This window comes from Pelodiscus sinensis, chromosome 14 (genome assembly GCF_052426305.1).
Source record: "Pelodiscus sinensis isolate ZL-2025 chromosome 14, ASM5242630v1, whole genome shotgun sequence".
Taxonomy (NCBI): domain Eukaryota; kingdom Metazoa; phylum Chordata; order Testudines; family Trionychidae; genus Pelodiscus; species Pelodiscus sinensis.
The window spans coordinates 26,294,978-26,308,347 of record NC_143065.1 but is presented as its reverse complement, the minus strand read 5'-3'; the positions used below and the strand labels follow the sequence as shown (position 1 = coordinate 26,308,347).

At 44.8% G+C, this 13,370-nt stretch overlaps 1 protein-coding gene, 1 long non-coding RNA gene and 1 other non-coding gene across 7 annotated transcripts in view; 1 reads left to right on the top strand and 2 right to left on the bottom strand.

Moving 5' to 3' along the window:
- Window positions 1-2,705, top strand: part of FSD2 (fibronectin type III and SPRY domain containing 2) — a 35,304-nt gene extending 32,599 nt beyond the window's left edge. For all 3 annotated transcript variants that reach the window (XM_075897144.2, XM_075897145.2, XM_014581662.4), the window contains one exon: window positions 469-2,705. In XM_075897144.2, the coding sequence (XP_075753259.2) occupies window positions 469-721 (253 nt within the window). In that variant the 3' untranslated portion in view covers window positions 722-2,705. The remainder of the gene's footprint in view (window positions 1-468) is intronic.
- Window positions 2,706-2,786: 81 nt separating this feature from the next.
- Window positions 2,787-10,797, bottom strand: LOC102446029 (uncharacterized). 3 transcript variants are annotated; one of them, XR_012895745.2, is made up of 6 exons: window positions 10,450-10,797; window positions 9,800-9,875; window positions 9,140-9,232; window positions 8,248-8,394; window positions 4,217-4,415; window positions 2,787-3,651 (listed from the first exon to the last, which is right to left on the bottom strand). It is a non-coding gene; the product is annotated as an uncharacterized LOC102446029 (long non-coding RNA). The 3 variants fall into 3 exon arrangements; XR_016350666.1 differs by having other exon boundaries at window positions 4,277-4,415; window positions 10,131-10,785; XR_016350665.1 differs by having other exon boundaries at window positions 4,277-4,415; window positions 10,450-10,784.
- Window positions 6,892-7,022, bottom strand: LOC112544070 (small Cajal body-specific RNA 15). The gene has a single exon (XR_003087392.1).
- Window positions 10,798-13,370: the final 2,573 nt, after the last annotated feature.

Below are 13,370 nucleotides of genomic sequence, written 5' to 3'. Positions count from 1 at the left end.
CATAATAGAAGAACTAGAGGACACCGAATGAAATGAATGGGTAGCAGGTTGAAAACTAATAAAAGGAAGTTCTTCTTCACACAGCGTGTTGTCAACCTGTGGAACTCCTTGCCAGAGGAGGCGGTGAAGGCTAGGACTATAATAGAGTTTAAAGAGAAGCTGGATAAATTCATGGAGGTTAGGTCCATAAAAGGCTATTAGCCAGGGGATAAAATGGTGTCCTTGGCCTCTGTTTGTCAGAGGCTGGAGAGGGATGGCAGGAGACAAATCGCTTGATCATTGTCTTCGGTCAACCCTCTCTGGGGTACCTGGTGCTGGCCACTGTCGGTAGACAGGATACTGGGCTAGATGGACCTTTGGTCTGACCCAGTACGGCCGTTCTTATGTAACTGGATAGTCGACTAGTCCCTTACATCCCTAGGGCAGAGTGCAGACAATTGTTCATTTCTTCCTATTTTAAACTTGCAGGCATAAGTATGAATTTTTGCACAGCGGGACAACGCCAGACATTAGGATTACGGTTCCCCCGAAGAGGATTGGCATCCTGCTGGATTATGAAAGCTGGAAACTGTCCTTTTTTAACCTGGATATTGCACAGCACCTTTACACGTTCGAGGGTCCTTTCCAGCATTATGTGCATCCCTGTTTTTCTTTAGAAAAGCCTGGAAAACTAAGGATACGAAATGGCATCGCGATGCCCACATCTATTACTCTTTTATGATCAATGGCTTGAGGGGCAGCTGAAGAGCATGGTACATCTGTGCCCAGCACACTGACAAAAATCCATCACAATCATTTTCTCCCTTTTATGTACACATCATTTATACGCCAGTGAATCTCTCAAGGCTCAGTACTGCATGCACAACTCCTATGGAAGACCCTGCCAGCTGAAGATCTGCAAGATCAAGCCCATAGACTGATATATCCATCTTATGTCATTCACAGGCTTCCTAAGTTCAGAAAGTTTCTGACCCTGCTGGAGATGGACAAGCTCGTACTAGTGCACTAAAAATAGCAGTGTGGACAGCGTGGCTTGGGCTGAAACTTATGCTCTGAGGCAGGGGAGCCGAGTCCATGCTCTCAGAAGGGGCGGAGCCTCGGGTGGAAGGGGCGGGGCCTTGGGCAGCCAGCCCTCAGCTCTGCCCAGAGCACGGTGCTCCAGCTCTCCACCCCCGCAAAGTAGCCCTCAGAGCCACTCAGCATTCCGGCAGTGATTGAAAAGGTGCTGGGCTCACACAGCCACTGAATCCATGGTAAGAGGCAGAGGCAGCCTGAACCCAGACCCTTCTGAATCGCCATGCCTCAGGGCAATTGCTCCCTTTGCCCCCTGCTTTCCCTCATCGGTGGGCCAGTCCTCAGGTCTAGATAGCAGGAATCTTTCTGAACTGGGAGCTCAGTCCCACCTGTAGTGTAAGCTTGCAAGTGTTCACAGAAAGAGGGCTGAGAATGAGATGTCGTGGGTATGTCGCAAGGTGGCTAATATGAGGCACCACCCATGCTACCCCAGTTACATCTAGGTATGGTGGGAATCATGCCTCCCAGCTCAAACGCAGAGGCACGCAGAGTGAGGATGGGGCAGACTGCATAAGGAACGCCAATATATTTTGATGATCATTGTTTTAAAAAACCAAGTGATTTCTATTCTCGCTTATGTAAGGCTAAGAGCTAGGAAAGAGCTATACAAAAATGACCAGAAGAGCAAAGGGCTTTATCACCACAGAGTTGTCAGATGAAGCCAAAAATGCTCATAAGTTACGCAAGTACCATAAAGCTGATCTCAAAGTATTTTTTGCAGCTGCTATAGACTTTTTGAAGTCTATGAACAAAATAATCAAATACGCCTCACTGTCATGTGAATCACTTTTACCACTAGGAGAGGCCTTGTGAAATAATCAACCATGTTATATGCTCAGTCATAAAAGTCATTTCACAAAATGTCTATGCTTCTCATTCAGTTTTTCAGCAGAACTGCAGACTAGGCTCTTCATGGTACCTTCATATCTTTGACAGGGGCGTGATCACGTGAGGATTACCTGTTGTGATCCCTCCCTCTGGGACGTCTGGTATTGGCCACTGTCGGAAGATGGACCTTTGGTCTGACTCAGTATGACCGTTCTTATGCTGCTTGTAAATACAAAGTCACAGACCTCATTCTTAGCATGTGCTACTTTCCCACTTACATACTTAGGAGCCAACTGTCCTGCCACTCACAAATCTATTCATATTTACACACCTGCAGCAAGTAGGAATAGAATCGAGGACCTGTGCCTTTAGCATGAGGTCTTCCCAACTCAAGTTTGAAGTATTCCGACCCAGTATTTGATTTCAGTTCCAATTTATTTGTTGGCACGTCACTTAGGGTACGTCTAGACTAAAGGCTTTAGTCGACAAAGTTTCTGTCAACAAAGAGTGTCTAGACTACATTCAGTTCTGTCGACAAAGCAAGCTGCTTTGTCGACATGGCAGTGTAGACGCAAAGGACAGTTAGATACAATAACGTTTTCTGTCGACAGAACTCTGTCGACAGAAGGCGTTATTCCTCGTAAAATGAGGTTTACCAGCGTCGACAGAACTCAGCGGTAGTGTAGACGCAGGTTTAGTTTTGTCGACAAAAGTCCACTTTTGTCGACAAAACCCTGTAGTCTAGACACACCCTCAGGGATAACATCAGGCCTTCCAAAACCTTAAAGTGTGCTTGCTATATTCCAGCTGGCAGGCCTGGAGGGATTCCAGACAGTTTCACTCAAATGTATCAAAGCTATATACATTAAATGAAGAATATTAGCTGAGATGCAGCAATGAAGTTTTATTTAGTATTCACATTACAAAATTATCAGTACAACCTCACGTGCCAGAAGATGCTCAAGAATGAACCAAATCTGCAAAACACACATTCCACAGGAATAAACAAAGGCAATGTTCCCTCAAATTTTTTCCATCTGTGTGTGGGAAAAAAATGGTTATGCGCACTGAGGCATGTGCAGATATGCATCACCAATAGAAACACATGCTGCCAGTTTAGGGCAGAGGTGGGCACTCTGACAATCAGCTGGGCAACACTTTAATCTTTCCTGGGTGTTTGCTTACAAAGAACACTGAACACAGGCATTGAAAATTTAGTTACCAGCATTAGAGGAATAGGAGAAAATTCATGGGGGTGCTGACTTTTAAAATGAAGGCAATGTTTGCAGCTACCTTCTCTTTCAAGATGTCTGGTAATACAAATCTATCAAGGTACAGTATCACCTTTTAGAATTTATCCTAGCAACAATTCACAGATTCTAAAGCCAGAAGGGACCATTGCAATCATCTAATCTCCCTGTCTAACACAGGCAAGAGAATTTGACCCAGCAATTCCGGCATTGAGCCAAATAGCTTGTGGTTGGCCAAGAGCACGTATTGTAGAAAGATGTAAAAATGGCCCAAATTCTTAGCTGCTGTAAACATTCTTAGCTCCACTGATGTCAGATCTATGACAATTGACACAGCTGAGAACATATCCCTTACTTAAAGATATGGGCCTCCTTTCCAGTTTGAACGTGTCCTGTTTTAACTCCCAGCCATTGGACCTTGTTATGTTTCTATCTGCCAATTTAAAGTCCCCTGCAAGCAAGAATCTTTTTTCATGTAGAAGGAATAATGAACCAAAATCTGGAAGGAGGAAAAAACAAAACAAAAAAGACAACATGAGTATTAAGACAACTGAATAACTTTCCCAGGAGGCAGGATTAACTATGTCACTTAAGGCTGAAGGGGAAGACGCTTTCCCAAACTATGTATCCGAAATCACTGCTGGCTTCCAACCAGACACAAAAGCGACAAGGAGTCCTGTGGCACCTTATAGACTTAACAGATTTATTGGAGCATAAGCTTTCGTGAGCAAAGACCCACTTCGTCAGATGCATGGGCCAATAAATCTGTCAGTCTATAAGGTGCCACAGGACTCCTCGTCGCTTTTGCAGATTCAGACTAACACGGCTACCCCTCTGATACTTGAAACCAGACACAGGTGTTCGCCTTGTCCTAGATTTGAATGATGCCACTCCCCACAATCACTTTACATCTTCCTTCATGCATATACACATTTTTGCACCATTCCCTTATTCTATAGTCCACCATGACCAAGATCCTGGCCCACAATAGATTCCACCTGGCAAGCAATCATCAGGGTCCATAGCACTTCCCTACCTCCCCAGGCTGTGATGAGAATACACACATGATATCATTGGGAGGGGTTCAGTTGCCATAGCAATAGGGGCTTGTGAAAGTTCCGTACCTAGGTCACTGTGTTGCTTGATGTATGACTGTCAGAGTAAGTCTGGTGGTTTCCTATTGAATTGGGAGCTGACCACAACAGGACTCTGTGTTCACTAAAGGGGATGGCAGATCCCTGGCAACGACAGCCACAGGAACATCTAAAAAAGAACAAATACACAATGATTAACTACAAGGTTACAAACAACAGAGGAAATGAGTTTGCAGAGATTTGCTTAACAAAAATGTCTCTGGCTGGCTGTTGCCCAAGCATCTTTCTAGGGAATCCAAAGCTTGTTGTTTGTTAAAATATATATAAAGCAGAAGAGGCACAAACAACCTGCATTTTTTAAACCAGCTGTCACTATGAGTTATCCTTAAACACAGTCCTCAGTATTGAAGACATGAGCCCAGAGTTTTTGCATGTGTGCTCACTGTAGAAGAGAGAGCTCAGTGCATCTTTACTCAAGATAATGAGGGCCCAACCCCTTACAGACTGAAACCTGCATTTGAAAATAATGGATGAGTTTCCTACTGGAGCTAGAGTAGATTTGTACTTGTTATTCCTGGCAGTTCCACAGGAGATTAACCACTGCCATCCAGGGTTTTTTTCAGTAGAAGAATGAAACTGTTAGAACATTTGCTTAATTATTGATTTAAGTGTCTGAGCTATTCCTTTGGGCAGGAAGAGTTGAATAAAGCAAAACCAATTCTCCCCTGTGGGCTGACGAAAGAAAGTTTGGCTCCCTATCAGAGTAGACCACCTCAGGGACACCAGCAAACGTAAAACAAGTCAGGTTTCTCTCTGGATGGCTTGCCCACTTCCATCACAGTAACACACTAAAATCCCCTGAGCTCCTCTGGTATTTTTCTTTATACCACCAGTTTACTTTGAGCATTTGGCAGCACAAAACCAAATTTATCCTCACACCAGCTCAACACCGAAGGAAGGTGGATTGTGCTATTCATGTATTTAAGGGTTGATGTAGCCCCTCCTCCGCCTTTCCTCAGACTAGGCTCAACATCAAAGGCTACCCTAACTTACTCTCTGGTAATATGCCAGGAAGGGAGTGTAGGACCATCCCGGCCTCGTCTCACCTCTGGCCAGTCCCAGATCCACCCAGAATGTCCCTGAACAGAGAACTTCTTTCAGAGTAGCCCAGAGGCCCTTGTACTGCTCTTGTTTACCAGAGGCAGGAGTACAGACCATTTATGCAAATACTGCAAGAGATTGTAGGACAATACTGACTGCCCCTTGTGAGTAGGGAGTGTCACTGTATGCTCAGCTTCCCTTTTGCTTTGCATGGGGGCCGGGGGGGGGGAGGCTCTGCAGCACAAGAGGGGAGAGAAAACCCATCTTGATCAGTAGAAAAAATGATGGTAAGGCCACAAACCTTGGAAGGAGGCTGAGAAGCAGGAATAACACCCAAAGCTGCTACTTTATTCTTTAATTGACTAGATTAGAAGCTGCCCGTAATTGCTAAAGAGCAAGCTGGATCCAATCTCTCTTGAAATGCAATAAATGCTCTATTGAACAAATGACTTCCTTTGTCAGTATTTGGGTTAAGTGAGTGTTAAGATTTTAAAGAAGGTTAAATAATTTTTACTTTTTTAGATTTCTCTTCTCTGTTTTACACCAGGTTAATTTACTAAATTACTCTAGAATGACATGGATGCACATAACAATACAGGACTAGGTAAGTAAGAAAGCATATTTATAACCAACAAATATGGGGGAATCTCTTTCCTCAAATTTCTCCCCTTCCCTCTACCCCATGATATATTGTTTGTAAAGCCTCCCCATCTTTGGACTATTTCATGCTTCACACAGATTAACAAATTTATCCTCAACACCACCCTCCATGGTAAGGAAATACAAACCTCATTTTGCAGATGGAAAACTGTGAAACACAGAGGTCCTAGGCCCAATAATAATTGTAAATAAGTTACCCCAGAGTCAAACAGAAAGACTATGAAAAAGCAGGGGATTGTACCCAGCTCTCATGAATCTCAGAACAGTGCCTACCTGCAAAAGACTCTTTCTGCCCTTGCCAAACACATTAGGGTGCTAGATATTTTTGTCACCACTCGTACCAAATGTTTAGTGCCAGTCAATCTACAATAACTGTTGCTATTTCCTCTTGTCCACTGCTAATTTCAAGCACCAGTACACAGTGTCACCACTTGAGGGCATCAAATGATGCTGGTTTAGAAGAATGCATTTTATGGACACCACGAACGGCAGCATTAATCCATCAGCTGCAGAGCTGACAAGAGATAGTCACTAAATAGTCCAAGAGATAGTCACTAAATAATAAGGAAACAATTACAGCTTGCAACCAGTTACCAATCTTTTTTCCATCCCATTTCTGTCACCATCCAGTCAAAAGAAGTGCTTGGAATGAAGGGCTCTAGAATGCTATAAGCAAACAAATCCATGTTACACAAGACACGAAAAGTCAATAGTGTGACTTTAGTAACGTGCAAGGTGACGGGCTTAACACACAATGTCACTGGTGAAAGGAGTTGAAAGGTAAACAGAAATGTAAAATTTATTCCGTTTTAACAAGAGAATTAGTTACATTTTAACTTGGCAGCGTCCCTTTATTGCCATAAGAACTTCCAAAATAAAACAGTCACTGTTGATAAAATAAGTAGGTCCTGACTCCATCTCTGAGACAGGCCCTGTTCTTCTACCATTTAATTTAGGAGGATAGTATCAGTAGAGTCAACTTGACTTCACTGGCTCTACTTTCTTAGTCCTCCAGGTGAACATCAATAAGAAATGCCTCATGGCAAAGCCAGAAATTGAATCCAGTTCTTCTGCATCTGAGTCCATTTCCGTAACTTACTAGGATTCCTCCCTCCCCGTGGGAGCAATTACTTAATCCTCCTTGCTTTCTATTAAATAATTAATAGGTTTGAAGCCCACAGGCATTTTTATACTCACCCTATTTTAGGCTCTTGATCAATAATGTTTACCACTGATAACCATATTATAGTGTTATGCATTGGAGAGATGTATTAAAGCAGGCACAGAATGATGCAGAAAGCGGCAGAATAATGAAACAAATTCTTATTTCATATTCAGACTTAGCCACAGTCTGCATCCCACTAAGAGCTGGCTGCATAATTTTCACTGAACCAGTTTCAAGATCACAAGAGATGCCCTGTCTACACTGAAGTTTTTATCTTCTTCAGTCACATTAGCACTAGTGTAGCTCCAGTGGTGCTATTAGAATGTACATAGGGATCAGATCTTTTCCTCACTGAGTCACCGGCACATGCTATGGAGTTACAGCCACGGTTATGATGGTGAAAACACCACAGGCCAATTTACACTAGATTGCATTGCTACCACAAGTGCAGCTGGAATGGAGTTAGTACCACACAATGTTCACAAAAACCTGTGTAGCTGCAACCTGTGAAATGATGCAGTAATGGACTGCATGGACACCAAGCCAGTCTCAGTTTCCCTTGACACTAGGAATGTAAAAATTTGTTTAAAAAGATAACCGTGTATCCAGTAAACAATCTTAGCAGTTAAATGGTTACACACTGTGGGCTCTGCAGTATGCAGTGAAATAAGCTTTATACTGCAGAGCATGTAGCCGGTGAGAGCTGCCGGACCTGCTCCCGGGGAAGAGGCTACAGTGAAGCTGCTTTCCCAAGAGTAGGGTCAGCAGGGGCTGCCAGCTCTACTCCTGGTGAGGCTTTGCTGTGGGTTCTAGTCAACTCCCTGCCAGCCCCCTTCCAGGGAAGGCGCGTGTAACCTGCAGTGGGAGTGGGGGAGGAAGAGAAGCTGCTCCAGATCTTACTGGTTAACCGGAACCAGTAAGCATCACCCGTTTAGGGTGATGCTTACCGGTTAACTTTTCACATCCCTACTTGACACAGCTTTGGCCTTTACGAGTGCTTGTCTGAACCAATGCACCCACAAGAGCAAGAACCCAGTGGACAACATGAAGAACGATTGGCTACTGCCGTGCTTACCTTTCCAACATGAGAAAACACAGAGATCAGAAAAGGTTCTATCCTAAATGGCAAGAGAGCCAGTGCAGCCATGGCTGAAAGCGATGCAGAGGCACAGAAGTGACAAAAGGGATCTGTCATGCTGGCAAATCTCATCAACTGATGCACCTAGAATGAAAGTATATAATGAAGATGGATCATTACAAATAAGAAGGTATTTGAAGTCACAACCTTACTATGCAGCAAACTTAACAATCACACACAGCCCCAAACCCACACCAGAGGGTGAGTGCTGCGCAGTCTGTAGCACCATCTGCCTCACGGGCTAGCTAAATGCAGTTTCACTGTTCTTAAAAGGCCAAATCTTGAAGCAAAATCGATCTGACTTTCAAAGAGTGGTTCTTTTTCAAGCTCTTCTTCTATAGCAGTCAACCGACCTGCAAAACTGTAATTATTTCTGTAACTCACACGAAGACTAGTTTTAATAGCAGAGTATGATGGGAGGAGTAAGTTGTGAAGAACAATATTGATTCTTGTGCTGGAAGGGACAGAATGAGAGTCTGTACCAGTCTTATTCTATAGCTGGAGGACCAGATCATCCCTCAGTGAAGTTCCTTCTTCAATGGTGCCTTTGTGACTCTGCAAACTGCTAGAGTGCAGGCCCCATCCATGCCTCTTCCTTCCTTTAACCTGCCCATAACTCACTTCCACCTTGGAACATCTCTTATGCCCAGGGCTGCTGTGGAGGCAGCATATAACTAATGGCTGGCCCTGAACAAACACAGGGGCCCTTCCACGGAAGATATTCACTGAGGAACCCCTTATGGCTTTTACATTACCACAGAACTATGGAGAGAGCCCAGAATTTTTACAGTATTGCTATGTGCCTGCCATTACCTTTCTACAGACCTACCTCAGATGAGCAGAGTTGCTCTGTGGAAGATTCAAGGCTGCTTATCATCACTATCTCTAAGGTCATGTTATGTTGGGCCAGTTTCAGTCATGCCTAAGAAAAACATACACCTTTTGTGTTACTTATGGATAGAAAGGTTAAAAAAAAATCCAAACCATTTTCCCCATTACAGGATAAGACAATTAATTATTGGGATGACCCTCTATGTACCTTAATGCCCTATTAATTTTCTACTAAAATTAGCACAAAAATGTTTCCTATGATCAGTTTGTGTCCCTGTTGCTGTATCACCAATTATACCCACATATTTTTGTTATGGACAGGCTACCAGTGAAACAAAGAGATCATCCCAACTCTGCAGAGTTAAGACAGATGCTGTTGTGACACCTTCTGTGATTTAGGAGTCTAAGGTTTACTGAAAGTCAATGGAACTCAGGTTCCCAATGGACAGCTGAAAATAGGAATTGGTTACCTAGGCACTTATCAAAATTATAATCTTTGGGCAGAACACACAATTCCTAAGCATGTTCCTTTAACAGAGCAACATATTAAAATATAGTTACACCTATGCATGCTGGATACACTGGCATTATCAAACTTGTGATGAAGCAGAGTTCAGTCTTTTCATTGCTTATTTCAAAACAAAACAAAAATACCCACACAGATTTCTGGATTTCCTGGCTGTGTGCATAACTTAATTCAGACGCTAACTCAAGAGAGGGTCGGTCTTTGCAACCTGTAAAGAGAGTGAATCACATGGCAACATTACTTTTCACTCAGCATTTTTCAGCTGAGATTCCAAGTTTGTCTCTCCAGGAATCACAGTCCAGGGAGGCCTTCTGTGTCCTCCGGATTCTGAGCTCTTCTACTAGCCCACCCACCATTAGCAAAGGCAAACTTTGTGTGTCACTGTGAAGGTAAGAGCACATAGGAAAAAATTAAGACAAGACTCCATGAAAGCAGATTTCCCTTCTCCTTAGCAAGCGCCTACCTCTTGCAATTCACCATTTCGAGGCGCCACATTCTGCACTATTGCCACTTAGAAGCGCACTGAAAGATGGGAAGGCCGGGTTGCTAGTTCCCCCACCTGCTAGCACACGATTCAGTCCGGTCTGCACAAGGCAAGATAGTCCGGGGTGCAATAGTCAGTTTGCCCTAACGCCAGCCGGTGGCTTCCGAGCTGCTCTCCAGTGGCTCCAATACCAGTTACCCGGATTAGACCCAAGAGAAATCCCTGGCCGGAGCTGGCCCCGTTCTTTGACCCGGGGGCTATCTCCGGGGCAGCCTCGCTCGCCCCTTCCTCTCCCTACCTAGATCCAGCCTGGCCTCGGCTCGGCCTGCGGAGACAGCCCAGCAGGGGCTGAGGGAGCCTGGGCCCGCGGTCCCGCCTCGTGGCTGGAAGGGGGGGAAGAGGCGAGGCCTTTCTGCAGCCGCTCAGCCAGCCCTTGCGGATCCAGAGCGTCCGATCCTGGGAGGCGGGGCGAGCAGGGCCGCGGGCGCTTAGGGCGGCCGACGGCGTGAGCCAGGCAGCAGCTCGCCCTGCTGCACGGGCGGCTACTTGCACCGGGCGCCGCACGCTGCAGCGGCTTCCTGCCGCCGGGCCTAGAGCGCGCAACTTGCCGCTCCCCCTGCCGGCCCGCACGTGGCTGCTGCGGGTAGCGATGCAACGCACTCGTGTGCCCCCGCCCGGCGTGCAGCAGGGGCCGCCACGCTGGGACTGGCACTCGGGAAGGGAGGCTGGCGAACGCGCCGCAATCGCCCGCTGTTTGAGGGAGGCGGACTCGGACCCGGGGGAATTTTGTCCCTAAAACCCCCCAGGGCCAGTACAGTGTCTGGGTTGGCTTGTTCGCACCGGTTAATCGCGATCGCTGCCGGTTTGGGGAAAGTTGTTTTTGTTTTACACGCAGTTGAAATGTTTAAAAAGTGTCTCTCTTCTAGCTTGTGGTAGGGTTAGTTAGATCAATAGAATTGCATATGCACCAGGGCCAGGATTTTTAAACTTGGATTGTCTCATGGATTTTTCAAAGGTGCGGACCACAGGGCAGTGAGTAACTTCAGGGGGAACTGTGCATGCGGTTCCTAAGGCCCTACAAACACACATACTTAATTTTGTGCAAATGCAGAATAAACAGGCTAAAGGTGACCTAAATATGGATTTGGGTCACTTTTAAAAAAATAGCCATTTTGGATTCCACAATATTAGGTATCCAGCTTGAAGTACCCTAAAGGAGCTGGCTTCTTAGACAACACTAAGGACCAACCCCCTGTAAATCAGGAACTGTTGAAGTGAGGAACCAAAATCACAAGTCACCTTTGAAAATGTTGGCTTAAGAGCCTAATTTTAGATATTTAGGATTGAAATTTTTGCCTTAAATACACAGTGAAGGCATGACAACTATTTATTATAGTTAGGGCCCTACCAAATTCATGGTCCATTTTGGTCAGTCATGGTCGTGGGATTTTTCAAATGGTAAATGGCATGATTTTATATATTTAAATCTGAAATTTAATGGGGATATAATTGTGGTCCTGACCCAAAAGGGAATTAAGTGGGAGTTGTAAGATTATTATATGGGGGTTGTGAATTGCTACGACCCTTACTTCTGGGCAACTGGAGAGTGGTGGCTGCTGACCAGGAATCAAGCTGTGAAGGCACAGCTACCCTGCTGGCAGTAGCATAGAAGGAAGGATGCATGTTATGGTGTTGCAACCCTGCATTCTGCTTTGCTGCCTTCAGAGCTGGGCGCCAGGCCAATATTGCAACCTCTGCTGTCCAGTTGTCCAGCTCTGAAGGTAACTCAGAAGTAAGGGTGACTATACCATGACCTTCCTAAAATGACCTTGTGATTCCCCCTGCAACTTCCATTTGGGTCAGGACCCCCAATTTATAAAACATTGTTCTCCCACTGTGAAATCTGTATAGTACAGGATAAAAGCACACAAAAGACCAGATTTCACAGGAGGACACCACATTTCACAGTCCATGACACATTTTGCATGGCTGTGAATTTGGGAGGGTGCTAACTATAGTGATGGGCTCCAGTATCTAGATAGTTACAGTTCTTGTCTTTGTTGCTGCAGTTTGACTGACCAGGCTGCTACAGCGCAAAGGTGAAACAGTTTACACTGAGCCTTTGATTAAACGTCATATATTTTTAATAGGAGATTAGATTTTGTCAGGAGAGACGATATTTTCAGCAGCCACCATTTTCTATGTGCAATTTTTTGGTGTTTTAGCCCGTTGGCCACAAACTGCACAGTAATTGAGATCCAGTAGCAGGAAGTTACCTTACAACCATTGCTCACGTGCTTTTATCGAGAAAGGCGTTCATACAACCCCATAACTAATGTAAAACATTCCCCAGGCAGGATAATTATACACTTCATGCTGATTCTCAATGGCAGCATCGTCACTGGGTTTCTGACAAGCATCTGCTTAGACCTCACTCCTTCCTCCTTTTATCACATTCTGTGGGAGGCTGACAGAGCCCACGTACCAAATTGTTACTGTTCAGATTCACCACAGCTAGTAATTAGAAAAGTTGATGTACAGTGGAGCACAGCAGCAATCTCTTGCTGCAAAGAAAGAAGCAGCTAACTTTAGAATTTGGAGAAAGACAAAGGGAAGTCACACAGTTCATTAAGGACTGCGCAGGTTCAAGCAGACAGGGAAGAGTAAGAGCCAGACAAATGCACATTCCTATTTCTGGGACCTACGTTAGTTTAAAAAATAAATTTTCTTGAGAAGTGATTTTGACAGGGCCCAGAGCTTTGGCGGAGGAGAGCAGGGCAAAAGGGGTAGTTGCCTCAGGACCCATCAAAAGGACCCAGGGCTCCAGCTGCCACCACTGTCACTGTTGGAAAGAATCTGGACACCATATATGAAGCAAGCAGAAGGGTTTATTAACACACAGCGCTGGTGTAGTGTCACTTCGCTTGTTAGGCTTGGTGAACACTGCCAGGTTACAGCTAATTATATAGGATGCTGAATAGTAATAGAGAGGTAGCCGTGTTAGTCTGATCTTGCTAAAACAAAAGGAAAAACTATGTAGCACTTTAAAGACTAACAAAATGGTTTAATAGGTGATGAGCTTTTGTGGGCCAGACCCACTTCCTCAGATCATATTCTGGAAGAGAATTGGCATGACCAATTGGCATGACCAATATATAGTCATGCCAATTCTCTTCGGGTATGTCTACACTACAATGTTAGCTCGAACTAACGGACGTT